We start from the raw sequence: 22,389 nt of genomic DNA on the forward strand, positions 1-22,389 counted from the left end.
GTGCTAAAGAAATTTGCATCAGGATTTGTCTTCTATTCATGTAGTTCATAATATAGTAATCACTATACAAAGCTAAAAAAGGAACTCCTACAAACTGAAACATAAAATCGAAATTAAACCCATGAAATTAATCCATGAAATGACAGGAAGAGATGTTAACTCTCGGTAAGGTCAACGTATCTTTTATGACCTGTCTAATAATTTTGGGTTACTAACAAGATATCTAGTTTAAAGGCTTAGGTCTCATCGTTTTTCAACTTTATGATTTAGGGCTGTCTGCGAGACTGGAGGACAAATATGCTATCAGTAACAAAGATTCCAAAGATGCCGCTCATCTGCCACTGTCCCCGGCAACTCAACCTGAAATCTAGTCTCCCAAATAACTCCTCCACAGTAAACTAAACTGACTACCTGAAGAAGTAAAAGAGGGATGTGGCATGTGGAGAATAATCTGGCATCCATCATGGGAAGGACTCATCAGGAGCCTGGGAGGCCCAGCCTACAAAGACTATTTCTACAAAGGATGACCAGGCTGCAGATACACATAGACACAACTACTCAAGGAGAGCACCTGTGCTTCCTGATCCAGGCACACATATGAACCTGAGTGACCACCTCTCCAGAACTCCGGCCATTTACCTGGAGAAGGAAGGGACTGCTTGTGGTGATTTCTAACCTCCTTCCGTGGTATGAAAGTCTTCCGATTTTGTAAGCATTAACTTTGACAGCAGTGCTATCTATCCTCCAGTGAGTGTAGATCATGACATCTGTGGCTTAACTTTAACATCACCATAAATTTAAAAACGAATTTGATTATTTACAACAAAATGACAACAGCAGTCACTTCTGGGTGCAAGTAAATACAGGTGGATTTTACTTTCTTCTTTTGTGCTTCTCTGCATTTAATGATTTTTCTACAAAAGTATGCATCGCATTTATGATCAGAAAAACAGTATAATTTTCCTATGTTTAAAACAGAAGTTCTCTATTCCAAGACTAACACTATTTTATTTCAGTTAAAACTTCAGAGGATGAGCCCCAATTCAAAAGTGCAGGAAAGAAATTGTAAAATGTGACACCACAGCACATTTCTGCTGTGCCATGTGGATGATAACCAGTAACATAAATGTAAACCTGAAATCATATCTTTATTTTTTTTTAAGACTTTATTTATTTGTCAGAAGAGAGAGGGAGAGCGAGAGCACAAGCAGGGGGAACACCAGGCAGGGGAGAAGCAGGCCCCCCACTGAGCAGGGAGCCCGATGTGGGACTCGATCCCAGGACTCTGGGATCATGACCTAAGCTGAAGGCAGACGCTTAACCGACTGAGCAACCCAGGCATCCCCTGAAGTCATATCTTTAAAATCCAGTTACTGAGATCTCATCACACGTGTACTTACAAATGCCCCAACAATCTCCTCATCGCATCTAAACAGAATCAGTATACCAGTCTTTTAAAAGGGAAAGAGTTACTGTAAATTCTTAAACTAGAAAAAAAAGGTGGATGTTTCTTTTCATTTATTGCAATTTATCCTAACTCTCTGGGGAAAGAAGCAAAGAACCATCTGAAAATCTGCTGAAAGCTATAACTGCTCCCCATAAATAAATAAATAAATGAATGAATGAATAAATAAATAAGTTTGCATATACTCAAGTCTCCTTGATTTTGTAGACTGTTCCTAATATATAGAGCTACTTCAAGTGTCTAAATATTTATGTAAATTTTAACTCTCTGCACTGAGTTGAACTTCCCCAGAATGAGACCCCAAGGATTTGAGTATAAATAATTGACTTGGCAGCTGGACAAGTGAGACAGGCCAGGGAAGGACATCAGTACAGCGTGCATTAATGAGCAGGTTAGTGCTGTGAGCAAGCAGAGCTCATGCTTGTTGGGGCCCCACTTCTGAAGTCTGCAGAGGGCAGGCCTCAGAGATACCTCATGTAAGGGGTGAAGAAGAGGCTACTGGTCCAGCTCCTGTTTGTTAATGGTTGAGGGCTGCTAGGGCTCCTACAGGTGATAACCTCCTGGCAGGTCTCACTTGAACCAACGCTGGAGGCAGAGAAAGGCTTCAGGCTAAAAGTTTCAGGGGCTTGCAGCAGGAAGCTGTTGGCTCAGAAGACAATGAACTGATGGTGAGTGCCATGGGATTTGGAGAGGACACAGAATATGCTGCCATCATTAAGTACAGTAAGAAAAATGCCCTTACGTAAGTTAAAACGCTACTACAATGTCTACAAACACAGAGTACCTATTCTGTGCCAGGTACTCTGATGGGTGCTAAAGATTAAAAAAAAGAATAAAGTCAGTTTCATGACATTTAGTCCATAACTTTATGGGGACATGGACCATAGGCTATCAAAAAATAAAAAAGCTCCAATAAAAGGATTTAAAGAGTGGGGCCATGGGTTCTCGGCATTTCAAGTAGAAAGATTATCTTCTTCAAAGCAGCTATAAAAGTACTTGTAACATTTCTTCCAGGAGAGAGGAAGGAAGAGCAGAGATCTCACCCTGATAGCACCAACAAAACACCACACAATCTGCTAATTCACAATTTTCTTCCAACTCACCAAAAAGCTGAAACCTCAGTATGACCAACTAATCTGGAATTAAAGGATGACAGACACCTCCAAGGACAGACTGGCTTACCTGAGCAGATGATGCTGAATGCCAGTAAGAAATGAGTTAGAATTTTTAGCAAATAGGTAAAGTCTGAATGTGGGCAAGCAAGAGAACACAGAATCCGGTAGCGCCACAGACAAGAGGTGACTTCACACTCAGGTTCCCCTACATGGACCTCCCCAGGGGCCAAGAATAAGAGTCCTCAGACAGCCTCCCACTAGGTGCAAGCCTGGTGCACAGAACAGCAGCTGCTGTGGGAAAGGCACAAAATCTTCCCTGGATCCCCCTCTCCTATCTCTACTATGGAACAAAGCCTCAAACTGCTGAGGGCAGGGCAAAAAGCCTGTCTGTCTTAGGACACTGGTGAAAGCCCATTGTGTCTGGGAACTTCTGGCAGTAGAGCTAGGTCACCCTATTTTATGAACAGTCTAACTTAAAAACACCATGCTTGTTATAAACACAGCTTCAAGACCCTGCTCCCACCCAAAGTCCCAGGCTGACAGTCAAAGCCCCTTTCAACAAACACTACTAGAGCCACCCAGGACAGAGGAATCTTTCAAGGCCTTAAGGGTCAAGAAGAAATAATCATGGCCCAAGAGAGGGCTTAGTGGAAGAAAAGTTCTAAAGATGGTGTGAGCATGGCTATGGGTGGGAGTGAGTAAGTCAAAGAATAGGATTAATAATGATTGGTGAGTAAAGACGGGTTATAAACCACTTAGCATGAATTTTCTTCTGAATGTTACATCAATGTTGTTGCTTAGACATGCAAGTTTAATTTCTGCTTAAAATAAGGGAAAAATCCTACATGAATAGATTCCTGGATTAAATTTAGAATCAGATTTAATTTTTACAGTCAAGAACAATTAAATTGTCTGCTCGTATTTTCTGGATCATGAGAGCTATTCACACTGAAATGTCTAACATTTTGCTTGTTGTCAAAAAAAAAAAGCCTTCAAGTGCTGACACGAAGAACTGTGCTTTATTTCAAATTGTGCACATCACTGCAGTAACAGAAGCTCATCACACATATGAGGGGAGACATACTGGAAGTAAGAGTCATCTCTTCATCTAGTTGATTTGACATAAGCAGTAGCATCCAATCTAAATATCAACGAATGCCTGTTTTACTATTTCTCCAATCTCATTCATAGTTACAAAATCAGGAAAATTTCCTTCTTCTATTAACTGCCATTTATCGAACTAAGCATTATTTCAAAGAAAAGTATTACTAGTCATTGAAAAGTAATTCCATTTAAGTTACCACATTAAACCTAACAAAAGCATTTAAACACTTCTGATTATTGAAAAATTAAACACGCTTAAATTATTCAGGCTCATTCTACAAGATAGCCAGAACTTAAATATAGCTTATTAAATGGTTTCTAAAAGATACAGAATAAAAATGCATTCTTCCTCAGCTCTTTTCTCTGCTTCAAAGAGCTTTAAGAAGCTTAGTACAAAAGTGAAAGTTAAAATGAATCCCAAAAAGGTGAATGAAAAACTATCTTCAGACAGACTCTATCAGTTCTCATGTCTTTACAACCAAACTGAGAGCAGGGGAAGTGGCCTGCACACTAGTTACAGCCTAGTATGCATGTGAGGAGGGTCAGTCACCTTGTTTCTTAAAAACTAGTGAAAAATAAAACCATGGCCTATGTCGCATAGATCTGTTATGTGTTAAATATTTAAAACATGAAATGTTAAGATATATCAACTTAAAACAACTCAAATTGTACATCAGCATTTTTGCTTTGAAGTTAATTTATGGATGTTTAAAATCAGATGAAATGTCTGGGTCTTGGGGGTTGGGAGAATGGGGTAACTGGGGGATGGACATTATGGAGGACACGTGATGTAATGAGCATGGAGTATTACATAAGACTGATGAAATCACTGAACTCTACCTCTGAAACTAATAATATACTATATGTTAATTAATTGAATTTAAGTAAAAAATTTTTTTAAAATTAGAAAATTTAAAAAAGAAATATCTGGGTCTTAAATCAGCATTAAAGGGAAAAACAAGAGAAGAGGGAGGACTCTGCTTTAATTTCCCTATGACTATGAAGCAAGGGGACAGTCTATATACTAAATGAATTATATTGTGCATGTGAGTTAACCTATTCCATATACCCAAATCTCTATGTGTTCTAGGCAGTTTTTAATTTTAAAATTTTCTTTTTAAAAAACAAATTTTTTAAAAAATTTATTTGACAGAATGAGAGCGAGAGAGAGAGAGAGTGCGCACAAGCAGGGGGAGTGGCAGAGGGAGAGGGAGAAGCAGGCTCCTGCTGAGCAGGGAGTCCAATGCAGGGCTTGATCCCAGCACCCTGGGATCATGACCTAAGCCAAAGGCAGATGCTTTACAGACTGAGCCACCCAGGTGCTCCTAATTTTAAAATTTTCAAAGCAAAAAACGGCAAATGGAAGCTCTTTGCACAACTGTTTTCCTTCTTTTAACCCCAGAATTGTGGAAAAGTTTTAATACAAACTTCCTGAGTTCTCTGCCTTTTATACCTTTGCTGCCCCTATAGGTCTCAGCACATAGATGGAATGAAGGAGAGTAAAAGGCTCTGGCGGACTTGAAGTTGCTACATATGTGAAGACAGTCAAACTTTACTGTAATCAATAGTGACATTTCTGGGATCTGTGAGGCTCAACTGCTACTATAACATCACTTTTAAGAGCTAATATCCTTAGTGTAGGACATTAACAAAGATTTAGGCCGTTTTTGCATCACTTCCACATCCCTCCTCATGCCTAGCATAGGGCCTCAGAAAAAAATGGTTATTGACTAGAATTCACTGAGCTCTCTTGAAAATTTCAAAAGGAAACCAACTGACTTTTTTTTAAAACTTGGTGAGATTTTAAATGAAAGCAAAAATAACATACATTCATGTACATCAAATGCTTTCCATAATTCATTAATCAAATATTTACTACTAAATGTTTTCAGTATGAAGAACTGAACCACGAACTAAACTTATGGTATATTTTGATGCCCTTTAAGAGTTACTCTTTTTATTCCCCACTGTGATGCTCACAATTTCCTTGCATGTGAAATGAAGGTCGCAGATCACCTATTTTAAAGTTATTAAAAAGATTAAATGAATATTAATATAAATACTTTGAAGACTGTAAAGCTATGCTATTTTGCTTTGTTACTCTAAAAGCATCTACAATTTTCTCCTTTATTTATAACTGGTCCCAGCTACTCTCTATACCAATTCCAGCAGAATTTTCTGCAATGACAGAACATCTGCCTATTATAATAGCTACTTGCTATATGTAGTTATCCAGCAGTTAACATGCGCTCAGTGAGGATAAGAAACTAAATTTTTAATTAAAAAATTTAAATAGCTGATGTGGTCAGTAGCTACCATAATGGACATCACAGTTCTGTAGCTTCAGAAGCATATAGTCTTTTCATTGTTAAACAAAAATTTCAAAAGGTAAAAGTTTGTTTTCTCAGCCACAGGTTTCACTCTTTTCAATATGTGATGGTACTATACAAAAATAAAAGTAACTTAGAGAAGCAAAATCCCACTTAATACAGCCTATTTCACAGATGGGGTATTTTAAAGAACAAACTGAGGGTTGCTGGAGGGGGAAAAGGGTGGAGGGATGGAGTAACTGGGTGACGGATATTAAGGAGGTCACGTGCTGTAATGAGCACTGGGTATTATATAAGACTGATGAATCACTGACCTCTACCTCTGAAACTAATACATTATATGTTAATTAACTGAATTTAAATAAAAAATAAAAATTAAAAAAACATAAAAACTTCACTTTGATGGAGCTTATTTGGCTACAGAGGTCATCAAAATATCTAAGTGACATATACTAAAGACTGTTACATGCTAGGTGCTATGCAAATAACTATTAATGAAAGGACAAATGAGAGACTGTCTTTTCATGGACATTTCAGTATGCCTAAACTAGAGGTTAATCCTGCTTGCCAACATCACCAGCAGACACAACCTCTACTTCTCGAATGACTTCGACTTGAAAAGTGTCACTACTTGGGACAGCGAATGTGCAAGACAAGGACCCTTCCCTCAAGAGACTATAATCTACGTGGGAGAAAGAGACAAGAGAAATTAATAGGTAGAGATTAACAATCCCATACAACAAGAGAAAAACCATCTTGGGGAGTTTAATCATTAAAAGCCAGAGTACAAGTGAAAACATTTGGAGGAGAAAGGACAGTCAGCTAGGGTGGTCTGAGAAAGTCACCCACACAAGGAAATATCTGAACTAGGTTTTGGAGGATTGTGAAAGATTTAAATGTAGGGTGCAGGAAGGCAAGGAACAGTGAGTAGAAACAGTTTTGCTGATGTGGAAGGTTCAGGAAGGAGAGTAACTAGGGTTTCATTGTAAAGGGACTTAAATGGTAGGCAGGGTAAGGAGTTTGAAACTATCCTGCAGGGTAAACAACCAGAGTCACTGAAGGTTAGGGGAGAGGCAGGGACAACTAATGTTATAAACAAAGTATTTAATTGTTCATTCACCCAAAGCAGGCATCTGGTGTGTAATATATGGCAGGCACATTGCTATGTGAGAGCCATAATGATGGCTGTGACACAGCTCCAACCTGACCAGGGTTTACAACACAGCCAGGAAAAGGGACACAGAAACAACTTGAAAACAATGTGACACATGTTCATAGCACAGTTACACGCAAAGTGTTAAGAAAAGAAGGGCCAAAGGAGGCTGCACTAAGAGAGGGTCACTAGTTAGACCCTGAAGAAAAAAAAAAACACGGGCTCACTAGGCAGAGGGCAGACTAGTTACCTATAGAAAAGCCTTCAGAAAATATACAAATTGTTGGGAAGATCATACTGCTGGGAAATTAAAGGGCGCTGAGGTTATATCATTCAAATATAGAAAGGATCAAATCTTTAAAAGCACAGTGTTAAAAAAGAATGTTACTGTATGAGCTGTATTTTAGGGTTGCTCATGGTCATCAATTGTCTGCCCAGCTATGATTTCGGAAGACTATGTTAAAAACATTGATAAAAATATTAGACTAAAAATATAATACAGAACACGATAAAAAACTAAATGATCTAGTGGTATTTTAAACTATGAAGAGAAACGTATTTGACATTCCAGGTAGAAAGGACATTAAGTCAAAAAATCAAATTATCAATAGTAAAGACTTTATTTAGGCCCGACACAAATTCAACATTTTTCTCTGGCAGAAACTGCATATAATCATGCAAAAAGCAGGCGGTGGGGGGAGAAGGGGAGAGAGTGAGAGAACTGTACTTTAAAAAATATCTTCTTTTCTAGGAAAGAAGAATCCTTGCCTTTAAGAATATCAGGTATGCTTGTTGTCTTCCACTTGACAACTGGGTCAATTCCAATCACATACAAGGATACCACTGTCTTCATTGCACAACCCCACTTTGCCTGTTAGCATGGTATGCAATAAACATCTTTTTTGGAAGACCATTACGTATGATTACTTACATCCTACATAGATGAAATTCAGAACAAAACCCAATGTTAAAAATTGCATTTAAAAATACAGAATTATTACCAGAAATTGAATATACCTGCTGTCCAAAACAAAACAGAAAAACACAATCACTGAAATTACTACAAAGCAACTTCATGATTTCCACTTAAAATGAATGATGGAGTTCTGCTAAAAATGAGGTAAACTCATAGTAGATAGTATTAATAAATCAGTAACAAACATAAGAAACTTTATATATATTTAATAGACAAGCTGTCTATATATTTTATAGACAGGTTTTTATAATTTACCTAACTATTAAATTACTGAGGTCTCATGTGATTCAATGTATAATTACGGAAAGAAAGCTTCAAAAAAAATTATAATTCAGGGGAGCTTCACTGGTTCAGCTGGTGGAGCATGTGAGTTTGAGCCCCATGTTGGGTGTAGAGATTACTTAAAAATAAAATCTTTAAAAAATATGTATAATTCAATCTAGCAATTGCAGCTGAAATCTAAAGCTTATGATAACTCAGAAAGCTGTACACAGACATTTATAGCAGTTACATTTATAAATTGAAAATTATTAATTAAAAATAACCCAGATGTCCTCCACAGGTGAATGATTAAACAAACTGTGGTACATCCATATTATGTATTACAAAGCAATAAAACAGAAGAGATACTTATAATAATAACCTGAATGAATCTCTAATGAATTATGCTGAGTAAAAACCAAAAATAAGCAAAAAACTCCAAAGTTACATACTATATGATTCTATTTATATAACATTCTTAAAATGACAAAATTATAGAACTGGAGGACAATTAGTTGCTAGACATTGAGGAGTGGGTGAGGGTGAAAGAGAAGCGAGGGCATGGCTGTAAAAGGGCAACATGGGGGATGCCTGTAGTGATGGAAATGTTCTCTTATCTTGACTGTATCAAAGTCAATATCCTGCTTGTGACACTGTACTGTAGTTCTGCAAAATGTTACTACTGGGGGAAACTAGGTAAAGGGTACACAGGATCTCTGTATAGTTTTTTAAAACTGCATCTAAGTTCGTAAAAATCTCACAAATAAAACTTAATTTTTGAAAAGTATTACTTATTCAAATTTTACTACTGTGATTACTTGAATTGGGGGAAGGACCACCAAAATGTATGAGTATTTCTAACTACACTATTAAAACAAAACAAAGGTTTGCTACACCCACTGGGCTAAAACAAGCTATGATATTTCCTTGTTTTAATACTTCTAATGTTTATTTAGTTTTAGAGTATGAATTATATCATTTTAGTAACATTTTTTCCTTTGAAAAACTTCACATTTTTAAAATTACATCTACTTTTGACCTCAATTCATCAGCTGAGTATATAAAAGTTATTACTAATTCACAAAAGACAGGGACACAGAAAGTTTCCTCAAAGTCATACTGCCAAAGCCTGACCAAGCTGGTCTTAGTACTTGATGGCTGCATATGAATAGTCTGAGAAAGAGCACTATGTAAATTCATGTCACCATAGTTATAATCCAGGCAATTAAAATTAATATGAACATGAATCAATCTGTTTTAAATCTTCTAATTGAGGATTTTTAGTAAGGAATTTGATAGAATGAATTACTTATCTGGAAAGTTTATTATAATTTTCTTTTAAAAGGCAAACGCAGTTTTTCCACTGAAACATGCATGATAAACAGTTTTGAGGGTCTAAAACCAAACAGTTTACAAAAGTAGTTTATAGATAGAAAGAGGGTTGCAGACAGAAGTTCATCCAAGAGTAGTAGAAGGTATTCCAAAATTGTAATTTACAACTCATTCATTCATGAGAGAAGATATTTGCAGGAGATATATCTCATAAGGGGTTAATGTCCAAAATATATAAACAACCTACACAACTCAACACCAAAAAAACCCCCCATTTGATTAAAAAAAATGGGCAGAGGATCTGAATTGATCTTTTCCAAAGAAGACATCCAAAAAAGAAACTGACTTTTCTGCTTATTCAGTCATTGACAAATTGACATGTGAAAAAATGTTCAACATCACTGATCATCAGGGAAATGCAAATGAAAACGAGTCATCACCTTACACCAGTTAGAATGGCTAACATCAAAATGACAAGAAATAACAAGTGTTGGCGAGGATTTGGAAAATAAGGAACTCTCATGCATTGCTGGTGGTAATGTAAACTGGTACAGCTACTGTGGAAAACAGTATGGAAGTTCCTTAAAAAATTAAAAATAGGGGCACGTGGGTGGCTCAGTTGGTTAAGCGTCTGCCTTTGGCTAGCCCAGGGTGATGATCCCAGGGTCCTGGGATCGATCCCCACATCAGGCTCCCTGCACAGTGGGGAGCCTACTTCTCCCTCTCCCTCTGCCTGCAACTCCCCCTGCTTGTTCTCTCTCTCTGTCAAATAAATAAAGTCTTCAAAAAAAAGTATATAAAAAAATTAAAAATAAAAATACCACATGATCCAGGAATTTCACCACTGGATATTTACATAAAGGAAATGAAAACACTAATTCACAAAGATACATGCACCTCTATGTTTATTGCAGCATTATTTACAATAGCCAAGATATGGAAGCAACAAGTGTCTATCAATAGATGAATGGATAAAGCAGATGTGGCATATATATATATATATATATATACATACACACACACACACACACACACACACAGACACACACACACACAATGGAATATTACATAGTCATAAAAAAGGATGAGATCTTGCCATCTGAGAAAGCATGGATGCATCTAGAGAGTATTACGCTAAGTGAAATAAGTCAAAGAAAAAGACCATGATTGCACTTATATATGGAATCTAAAAAGGTAAATAGAGCAGAATCAGACCTATAAATATAAATATTTCTCTCTCTCTATATATATAAATATATATGTATAAAAATGTTCTCTATAAATACAGAGAACTGATGGTTGCCAGAAGGGAGGGGTGATGGGCAAAATGAGTGAAAGGGAGAGATACAAGTTCCCAGTTATGAAATGAATAAGTCATTGGAATAAAAGGCACAGCATAAGGAATAAAGTCAGTGATACTGCAATAGCACAGGATGGTGACAGATAATAGCTACGCTTGGGGTGAGCATCACATAACATACAGACAAGTTGAATCACCATGTGGTACACCTGAAACTAATGTAATATCGTGTGTCAATTATACTCAAATAAAAAATGTTTTTTAAAAAACTAATTTATTGGGGTGCCTGAGTGGCTCAGATGGTTAAGCGTCTGCCTTCAGCTCAGGTCACGATCCCGTGGTCCTGGAATCCGGCCCCATGTTGGGCTCCCTGCTCTGCAGGAAGCCTACTTCTCCCTCTCCCGCTCCCCCCTGCTTGTGTTCTATCTCTGGCTGTCTCTCTCTCTCTCTCTCTATCAAAAACAAAACAAAACAAAACAAAAACAACTAATTTATTCATACAAGGTATCTAGAAAGACTAAAGGCCAAGAGTAAGTCCCTACTGTTGAGCAGCTCAGAGGAGGAGGAGGAGAAAAATGGGAATCCTAGAACCAATATATTCCAGTTACATCTTAGGATGGTCAATTTCTGGATTTATGTCGCTTCCATGGAAAATTGTGTTCAGAGCTCCAATCAAATGACCCACAAACAGCATTTTTGAAGACTAACACCTGCCAATATACTGTCCAAAGATTTCAGACCAACACATATTTTTCATCCGACAGTCTGAATTAGACATTTAACAGCTGAGCTGTTTATCACAGGTCTCAAAATAATAATAGTTCTTGGGCAAGTCCAACTGGGTTTTCTGATTCCTTTTTCAATGCTTTAAAAAAACTGACTTTTCTGCTTATTCAGTCATTGACAAATTAACAATACGTGGAAAATTCCCATCAGTGCATCAGTCTGAGATTCAAGGTAAGATTCAATGAGACTATTTATTCTAGCAGATGTCACAAGAGATTTTCAAAACATTCTCGTGTTTATTCATAACAACGGAAGGGAATATTTTCAATAACAGATAATAAGTCTGGACTTATAAAGGCAAATTGCATAAAGAATAAAGAAAAGCACAAAACACAATAAACCAAAGCACTGCTGTATGAAAATAGAACTTCCTTAAAATGGCAAGTCTTAAAGAATAAATTATGGTTTTTCATAAATATTTCATTTTCACCGTGATCAATTATTTCATAAAGGCTATGTGGTATTCTATGAAATATAACCAAAACAATGAAGTTTATGATTAAAACCTTTTCTGAAATCTCTATCTTATTATTGGTAAGGGAGCACTTTCTCAGATACAGGTTTTTTTCCCAATAAAAGCCACTGACAGTGGTTAATGCAGCAGGTGTCTATCTAGATTCTGGTAATGTATCAAGTAACACATACCTAAAAAGTAGATTTAGCTAAAACCTAGTAAATACAAAATCATTTTACAGCTCATTTTTAACACTTACAGAAAAATTTTACATGTTTATTTATATACTAAAGTTTTCTAGGACATTTTTTTCCAGTTCATGTGTCTTATCTTTCCCAACTACATTGTAAAAGTAATCACAGATTCCTTAAAGATGGAGACTCTCAATACTGAATCCAACACAGATGATAAAACTCCTGGGGGAAATCATTATTTGGCCATGAGGCCTAGCACAGTCTGATACAGAGCAGGGGACTAATGAATGTTGCTTGGGAAGGAGCTTAAATGAATCCTATGTATTTTTAAATAAGAGGTATTCAAAACAGAACACAATACTTCACACACAGTAGGGCTCCCGTAAATATATGAAGCACTAATTGTGTTTAGTCCCCTTGCTTGGATCCCTGTTGGTACTCAGGAATTAGAAGTTACTTCCAACTATATCAGTCCTTTTTTCCCCATTCAATCCAGGGTACAGGTGTCAGAAAATATGACGCACTTCACTTCAAAGTGGTTACTACTGGTTTCTATTTTACATGAGTGTCTCTAATTCTTGTGAAGGTATGGAAACTAGAAAGCCTATTCAAGTGTTTACTTTGATCATGACACTGAAAATTCATTTAATATTGCATAGATTAGTAGTATAACTGATTCTCTTTCTGAAAGTAATGTACTTAATACATTAGCAAAGGAAAAGGCAATCTCAGTATTTTTAAACTACTATTTATGGATGTGTACATTTGTAAGTTCTATAAGGATTTTTTTTCCCTTTTGTGGGGAGTAGGATCTAGAAGCAGCTCTCTTCAATGGAGTTTTTGTTTAAAAACAAAACAACCCCCTCCCCAAAAAAACCCAAAACAATACAAACCAAAGAGCACAAATTCAAGTACAGTATCATTCTGTTGAAATCCATCAGTTTCTCAACACTGGTATGTTGTCTATATGCAAAGATTAGAACTAAATGAAAGGTACCTATATTCCTTAATGAGATATGAATTAGTGACTTCCTAGGCACATAAAGTATTCATGGAAAAGCAAGATGCTTTCAGAGAACAACTTCATCTCAGTTAATTTCTTTGAGAACAAATCGAACCAAAGCAAATGGTAAGTGGGTTTTTCTCATTTTAACAAGACTAGTCCCCTTTAATCGCTATCTAAATCCCCTTCTGTTTCTATCCAACTTCCAGAAAATTTAGGCTCAATTAGGGGTTAAGCGTCAAAAGTGCACAGGAGACTGACTTAACAAACAAATCCAAGAGGTTAGCTACTAACTCTGCCAGTATGGGTTCAAATATCTGCCTAGCTACAACACATATTTTTATGAGCTGAGCATTTCAGGTATACAACTTCAAGTTTCTCCCCTTACCACAAAGAGTAAATTATAATAAATTCTTGAGAAGACAGTGTTCATTTTTGCTGAAGGAAAAATGAATGAGATGCGTAATATTCTAAGAATAGTGAAATATAAATACTAGAGCTCTAGAGAGCATCTAGTCCAACTCCCTCATTTTATACACAAGAAAGCTAGAGCCCAGGAGTTAAATGACTCACTCATGGAACACACACAGCTCAGTAGTACAGCCAGGTCTAGAACTGGAGACTCTTCGAATCTCTTAAACCACTGTCTGTCTGTTGGTTTATTATGTCAAGTATCTTCCAAACTTCTCTTCTAGTCCTTCCTGCTTTGGCAGTTTCCTGACAATTTCAAGTGTGACCAATTCTGGACAGAAAAGGCAGCTTAAAAAGTTAATTTACAAGCTGCAAGCTACATATAAGTCCATAAAACATTAGCACTTTCTTCACGAATTGACTAGGAAGGACATTGTATGACTACTACTTAGAATTACAAATGCATTAGTTATATATTTATTTAAAAGGTATGTTTTACATTTTGCAAGGTTTCCACTCTGACCCCTGCAATATAATACAGTCTTTACCTTTTAAACATAACAGTTTATTAAGGCATGTTTAACCAAATCTCTTACACGTGATGGTTTAGCAGTGTTTTACATGCCTCTACGTGTTGCCTACCTAAAAAAAAAAAAAAAAAAAGGTATTAACTTCCCTATTTTAAAAAGGCCCTTCTTTGATTTATTTTGCTGGATTCTCTTCCTTATGGGCAATCTCTTACAAACTATCAAGCTCATAATTTCTCTTTAGTTTATTTCTTCCCGAAATATTACATTTAGATTCATAATCCTGTTGACTAAGATCATAGAAAGCAAGCCAATAATTTGCCTGATATATAGTAGAAGCTACAGAAAGTATCATTAAGGAGGTGCCTGGGTGGCTCAGTTGGTTTAGCGTTCAACTTACTTTAGGCTCAGGTCATGATCTTAGGGTCCTGGGATTGAGCCCTGCCTTAGGCTCTGCACATAGTGGGGAGTCTGCTTGAGATTCTTTCTCTCCCTCTCCCCCACCCCCTCTCACCACTCTCCAAAAAAAGTAAATAAAGCTTTAAAAAAAGAAAAGTATCATTAAGCACCACAGTGTAAGAATAATGACTTAAATGTATTAAGAGCTGCCCCAGAGCTTGAAATGCTTTACCTGTATTAACTCATTTAATCCTCACAACGACCATTTGAGGTGGATATTTTTATCATTCTGTTTTACATATTAGTAAAATGAGATCCACAGAGGTTATATAATTTACAAAGTCGCACACCTAGCAAATAAACAGAACTGAACTATGACAGTCTGGCTACTAACCAGATACCTCCCTCACTGCCTTAATGACACTTTTTTATGGATTTCACTCAGTGTCAAGGTGAAAGCCCAAGGACATTTTTGGCCTAAACTACCACGGTTAATTCTGGATGAGGGGTGGGGGTAGACAGCCAAGGCCCTGAAAACATTATATGCTTTAATCCCTCCCCCTCACTTCCCAAAATGACATTGTTAAAAAAGGAAAAACAAAACAATAACAATTTAAGATGAGCGGAGATTCAAAAGTCTCAAAAGAGAACCCCAACTATCTTGTTGCTATGATTTGCAGTAGGAGGCGAAACAGGGCTGATTATATAAACGAATGCTTAGGAAACCTTTTCTTAAAAAACAAAAAAGCAAAAAAACAAAAAACACTGAGGGACTTTGGAAACCTTGAGCTGAAATGTATCTTAGATCAATGCAATCCAAACCCTGCATTTTCAAAAGGAAGCTATAAACCCAAATGTTTCAAATGGTTTGTCGCCATAGATTTAGATCTAATTTCTGGAGTAGGGTGCTTTTCACCCCCCCCAAGTTTGCAATTTAAGAGAAAGCTTACAATGGACCAGAATTTCAGACACCACTTACCCAGTGGTTTAAGTCAGTTGTGGATGTCTATGAAAAACAGTATGCCAAATTCCAGGCCATGCCCCCAAAGCCTTCACAATACTGATAACAACCCCTCTTCAACTACACATTTTACCTGTTTCATATATAATGCCATTTTTATGATAAAAACTCACATCCACTCTAAATTCAACTTGGAACACTAAGCACCAACTTCTTTATTAAGTGGCACCTGAAAAGGGGCTTTCTCTGCCTATCCAAGCAGACAGATGCATTGGGTGGTGGTGTGTGCGTGTTGGAGGGGAGGGAGGTAAGGGAGGGGATCCAGATCAGGGAAGAACAGAATAAACTCCCTTGGATATTTACAACTTAATAAATTTATATTTAACACAGACAATAATTATAGAAGTCGAACATGCCTTGGCTGTCGAAGAAAGAGGGTTATTGATTCACTTGCCCCCTTCCCCCCCTCCCCACCCTTCATTTGGAAGTTCTAGACTTTATGAGGGCTATATGATATAATATCTGCCTACCAGGATTGGCATCTACCCAAAAGGCAGGCATTATTCAGTTCAAGAAAAAGGTTTCACAATGACATGACTTAAAATAATTCAGACACTTCCATATTTTAATTTACATATTTTATAGTAGTAAAAATTTACAATCCAATCTCTAATGACATTTTATCATCTGCAGTGAATCATTATGTATTAGTCACAATAAACTATAATATTATCAAGACTATGAATAATAAAATGATCAGGACTATAGCTAACATTTATTAGTGTACCAAATAAAAGTAAATCTAAATTATAAAAAGAAAAAACTTAAACCAATGACAAAGGGAATGTCTGCAGCAAACTGAAGAGCAACATTATGTAACATCCTGAATTTAGTTATGATAACATAGCCCCAAAGATGAAGATAATTCCACTGAATTATTAAAGTGATAATGTAAACAATATTTGAAAGTCATACAACTTCTCAAATGAAACCAGCAAGCACATGAATCATTGCTCTTTGCGACCTAGGGCCTCATCCCCTTATCCTAAAAAGGAAACCTGTTATTTCTTACAGATGGGCATCAAATTGACCTGCTGATTGATACCACCGCTTACTGGCAGTTTATGAAGCCTGACATCCAGTTATGCTTAAAGTTTTACTTCCTCACACGCGTGCTCTCTCTCTCTGCAGCTATTTGTAGTTACAGTTTGGGCATGAAACAGTTACCTAGTTTCCCACACATAACCAGTCCACTGGTGTTCTGGATCAGATCCTTCTTCCCCCTTCGTGCAGGAAAGGCACTACAAAGCCACTGAACACACTGCAGCAGTAATTATCTCCCCGTACACGGAAGGCGTGAAGGCAACTTCCCAGTGACAGACAATTCCATGAACGTTTATGCCCTGGAATAACCCTAGAATAACCTCTATCTTATCTTCCAGTTAATAATGAAGATATGACTTCATTATTATGATTCCATTTTAGAATTAAGCAAATTAGGGATTTACCTCTCGACTGAAATAGGAAAAAAACATGAGAGCATTCTCAAAATATCTTAATATTTTGAAGCAGTCCAGTGAGACTGGACTTAAGTGATTCACATCATCCAGGATATGAAAATTCTCTATTTAAATCAATTCTTGGCCAACAACAAGGAAATAATTCAATTTTAAAATTGGCAATAACTGGATTTTTAAATTAAACGAATGTAAAAGTTTTAAATTTATTTTCCCAATTTGTATAGAGAAGAAAAAACTGCAATTCTGACTTAATATAGACTTAATTCAAATACTCAAGGTCATACAATTGCTAAAGTTTTTATTAAACTGAATTGGAGAGTTTAAGTCAAAATATATAAGAATTAGATTTGGATTATTTAGCTTGTAAACGCAGCACTAACATCCCCCCCATGAATGCCAGCTGCTCCTACTTTCTGCTTGCCTTCTCGTATGCTTCCCTTCATTACTACTCTGCCCCACTACCTCCCTTCAAAACCAGCATAGATAAGAAATAAGATAACTGAACACTTAGTTTCACAATTTAGAATCTTCAGTGTTAACATACAATACATGAAATGCTGCACCTTCTCCTTATATAATAGTGGGGGTTGGTGAGCGGATATACTTCGGTCAAAACACAGTTTATGTTACTGGTTGTGAATGATTACCAGTTTTGAAACTTCTCTTCAAATATCTACAACAACTAGAATATATTTCTAACTGAAAGCCTACCTTTACTTGAAGCAGGTAAAACTATTTGCACAGACCATCATATATATATACATTATCTATACACTTGAACCAGTTATTTCAATTTCTAATGTAGCAGAGAAACAACGTGCTTTTCACATCAAATCAAATAAGCAGGTGCTAAACTCTGCTGTAATGTGATGTTACATAACAAGTTTCCTGTTGGCATCTATAAACACCTGGCAATATCCTATACAGTGTTACTAACTCTCTAAATTAGAAGATCTAAAGATTAAGGATATACCTGAAAAACAATGTAGCAGGCAAAAGACACACAACCTTTCCCAGTGCAAAGTTTTTTTTTGTTTTTTTTCTTCTATTTTTCCTTTCTGTTCAGTCTTTAACTAAAAGGTATCATCTTATACTTTTCAATACATTTGATCCACACAAAGTAGGCATTGGAAGACAGCTGAGACAATTAACTTATTATTTTCCTGAATCTGATACAAAAATAACCAAGTGTGGAGAGGTTTATAGTAAACTCAACCTCCAAAACAAACCGTGTCAAACAAAGGCACAAATAGTATGCTTTTCAACATCCAGAAACCTTATTTTGGACATCAATTGTTCTCATTTTCATGTTACCATTTCCATAACTGCTTCACAGGCACCAGAAGATACTTCTATAGCAATATACTACATTCAAAAAGAGAAGCAGTCTTCTACTTCCCCTTTTAAAATAAACAGCCCCATTCTAGAAAAGCACCGTCTGTCAAAAATTTGCTTTTCTGCCTTAAAGAAAATAAAATTTGACCAAAAATGTATATGAATCATTACTGAATTTATACATAATTACCATTCTTTAAAAGTTGGAGGGCTGTATTTATTTTTTTTCAGTCAAACTCAGTAACAAAAAGAACTGCGACCTCAACTAATAAATTGCATCTTGAAATATACATGATTGTGTTGTCCCCGTGTTACTTCCAATGGTAACTGACACGCCCCGAATTTAACTGTACCAGACAGTTCTATCTGTCCCATCGCTGACCAAACACTGCTTCTCTGTTTCTATTCATTATGTATTATAAGAGGTCTAAACACAACCCAGCATGACGAGAAAAAAATTACAATTCTTATGACAGCAAAGTGATGCATTCAAGTTCTCTCCTGCTGTACCATCCCTATCCGTGAGCATTAACAGACATTTTTGATAGAGCTAAAATGCGTTGGCTGCAAGCTCATTACTCTAAGAACCTTGGGCACCTTTCCTGCAGGTTTTCAGAAAACCCTCGTAAAAACCAGGCACTATTCAAATCTTGCAAACCAAACTTGCCAAGAACCTTGTGCAATGATCAGTAACCTTGGCTACACCACCATCCGCCTCAAATTCACGGTCCTGGAGACCAATGCAGCAAAACCAAGGCTAGAGGCTAGCTAAAGCCCAACAGAACTGCCGCGCTTCCCCTCCGCCGCCCTTTCTGCCGCATGGAGAGAGGCAAGGGGAGAAGAGGAGTAGAGCTAGGCTCACCAGCTCTGAAGATGCTCCGGTGACCTCTGGCTGCGCGGCGAGAGCTGGGCCGGGAAGGCGCTAGTGCAGCCGCGGCGGGCCGTGTGGACTATGCCCCTGGTGCATTCCTCGCATTCCTGCACAATCTGTCGCCAGCCGAGGAGCCCGCGGCGCGCTTCCCCCCCCCCCCCACCCCGGACACACACACCTGCCTATTTGCTGCGCCCCGAGCGGCCACCGCCGCCGCGACGCCTCAACTGCCCGCGCTCGCTGTTTGTCGCACTCAGCCACACGCAACCAAATCCCGGCCCCGCCGCTCAACCCCTCGCTTCCCGGGTAGGGGGAAACGGGGAGAGGGCCAGGCAGCCCCAGCGGTGGGCAGGGACACCAGAACCGCCTGGGGTGGGGGGTGCCGCAGCTCCGCTTCAACTCCTGGCGGGGTGAGGGGGAAGCCACGGCGCAGGAGGGCAGCCAGGGAAGCTCCGGGCTGGGGAACCGGGAGGGGTGGAGCGTGAGGATACGCCGCGAAGAAGCGAGGGGCGCACTGGCCAGAGAGGGGTGGGCAGGACCCGCAGGAGCGCCGGACTCCGGGGGCAAATGCGAGGCGGTCGCATGCAACAGGGGCGTGGGAAGAAGGAAAGGGGCCAGGATGCAGGATCTGGAGCTGGAGGGACGGACAGACCGCCCCGAGGGCTGGGGACGGCGGGAGCCCCACGGTGTTGGGGGCGCGGGGCGGCGTGCCAGGCGGACGGGAGCGGGGGAGCCTCGGGGCAGACGTCCGGGAGGGCCCGGCGTGGCGCTGAAGTTCGAGGCTGGGGGCTCTGGATCCGAAAAAGCCAACGTGGGGAGGGTCCTGCGCGGCGTGCAGGGAAGACCCGGGGAGAGTAATAACCGGGAAAAGCAAATGGAGGGTGAAACTTGTGCTCCTGCCGGGGGGAGGGGAGCAGGCAGGCGAGTGCGGGCAGGAACACGAGGCGGGGCAGGAAAGCCGAGGCGGCCGCGAGGCGGTAGGGACGGAGTAACGGGAGGGAGGCGCCCGTCCCCCACGCGCCCCTTACGGGCAGGTCCGGGCTCGGGCACGAGGGGGCGAGGGCGGGAGGTCTCGGGAGCAGGAGTCTTCGCGCCCTCCCGCGAGCTCGCACACTTACTTTCCAGGTTAGGCTGCGCCGGTCGTCACTCGGGGGATCAGGGACATCTGCGCCGAGGGGTCGCCGCTGCGGCACCCCCAAAAAATTAAAAAAAGTGCCGCGGCCAAGCGGCTGCCCGCCCCTCCCTCCCCCACCCGCCCCCTCCCCCGAAGCGGCTCTCCCACCACCCCCGGCGGCGGCGGTGGCCAACTTGCCCCTCTACCCGGTGCCCATGGTGCCGCCTCCGCGGCCAGCGTCGACACGGACTCAGCCCCGGAGCCCCCTCTACTGCCCAGAGGCCGCCGCCGCCGCCCGCCCAGCCGCCTGCCCGCCTGCCCAGCCAGCTCCGGGCTCCCGGGAACGTCAGCACGCCGCCGTCTCCGGACCTGCTCCCCGCCAACCCATTGGTCGGAAGGAGAAGGCTGGCCCTCCCCATTGGCCCGGCCCTCATATTGAACCGGCCAATGCGAACTGCGGTTTCAGGTCGCCATAGAGACCGATGCTGTTAAGAGCGAGAGGGCCTGAAGAAGGTGGGGAGTGAGGCTGAAGGTGTCTCAGGCTTTGGGAACGGGAGGGGGTGTAGGGAAGAGGTACAGGGGGATTCCCGAGTGCTGGCTCTGAAACCTGAGGCAGCTTGTGCTTTGGCTTCCTGTCAACCCCAGCTGTGCATGGTAGGGTTTGTCCCTCACCTCACCTCGAATCCATGAGAGCCTAGGAGAGGGCATTTCGCTTTTCCTGCGTCTGGGAGCCCCTGAGACTTTGCCCTTTGACCTTTGACATGTGTGCAGCTTCTGCTACTCCAGGTGAGTTTGCACCCCATCCCTTAATTCGCTGTTTCCTGACGTCACTGATCCACCTGAATTCTACTTGTTTTCGACCAGCCACTCCCCTTTCCCTGGGGCGGATCTTGCCTCAAAATGTTGGGTCTAACTACTTACAGTCCTACGTAAAGGAGACTCAAAGAATATTTCCTTTGAATGATATTTTGGTAAGGAAACAGGCTGACGTATATTATGTCGGATGTCATTGCGTCATCACATAAGAGAATGTATTCCCTGCTACTCCAAGCAAACCTCTAATCTCGCCATTGGAGGATATTTATTAAAGACCCACCTGTGTGTACATTCTGCACTGTGAGTTTGGCAGGTGCATGCTCTTTCCCCTAAGAGTTTACAGAGTGGGGAAAGACAGGTGACAAAGTCAGTTCTTCATGCCTTCTGATGATCTCAGAGAGTAAAGGGAATAGATTACAGTTGACAGATGTTGTTTTCTGGGTATTTTCCAGTTTACCTCAAATTTGATAAAGAAATGAACTGAGACATGTACACAGAAAAATCTTGAGTTTTAATAACAAGTTCTTTGCTTTCCTTTAGTCACCTTGCGCTAGTTTGTCAATAACAATTGTTTTGTAAATAACTTTCATATTTAGATACTGGCTTATTCAAGTGGGTCTTCCTGAAAATATTAGGCTTTTAAGCATTATATTGCTCTATCATGTAGTCACTGATATTCTTAGGTTTCTTCTTTTGGTGATTTTACCATGTTAGTAAGATGTGAGAAGACAATGTTTATGTTACCACCCTTCAAGTTGGAGGGACCATATTTTGTGAAAAAGCTGATAGGATTTTGGAAATTACAAATATTTATTGAGAGAAACAGATGAATGTGTGTGCAAGCTACATATGTCTACTGTCCAGAATTTTAAGTTGAATAATATGCTTTGCTATTAGTTTTTATCTTACTATAATTGAAAATTACAAAAATAGATAAGACTTGTTAATATGGTACCTTGATT

At 39.5% G+C, this 22,389-nt stretch overlaps 2 protein-coding genes across 16 annotated transcripts in view; one reads left to right on the forward strand and one right to left on the reverse strand.

Moving 5' to 3' along the window:
- Window positions 1-20,933, reverse strand: part of PKP4 (plakophilin 4) — a 228,825-nt gene extending 207,892 nt beyond the window's left edge. For 10 of the 13 annotated variants that reach the window (XM_073883809.1, XM_025855694.2, XM_073883803.1 and 7 more), the window contains exon 1: window positions 20,616-20,933. The gene's annotated coding sequence lies outside the window, so the exon portion shown is untranslated. Of the gene's footprint in view, window positions 1-19,488; window positions 20,321-20,615 lie in introns of all 13 variants that reach the window. The other 3 variants (XM_073883827.1, XM_025855701.2, XM_073883788.1) reach the window with 2 other exon arrangements.
- Window positions 20,934-21,120: 187 nt separating this feature from the next.
- Window positions 21,121-22,389, forward strand: part of CCDC148 (coiled-coil domain containing 148) — a 236,277-nt gene continuing 235,008 nt past the window's right edge. For all 3 annotated transcript variants that reach the window (XM_073883847.1, XM_025854665.2, XM_073883861.1), the window contains exon 1: window positions 21,121-21,397. Coding sequence is in view for 1 of the 3 variants with exons in the window: in XM_025854665.2 (XP_025710450.2) it covers window positions 21,373-21,397 (25 nt within the window). In the remaining 2 variants the exon portion in view is untranslated. The remainder of the gene's footprint in view (window positions 21,398-22,389) is intronic.

This window comes from Callorhinus ursinus, unplaced genomic scaffold, assembly GCF_003265705.2.
Source record: "Callorhinus ursinus isolate GAN/ISIS: 27379988/994484 unplaced genomic scaffold, GSC_fseal_2.0 scaffold2, whole genome shotgun sequence".
Lineage (NCBI taxonomy): Eukaryota > Metazoa > Chordata > Mammalia > Carnivora > Otariidae > Callorhinus > Callorhinus ursinus.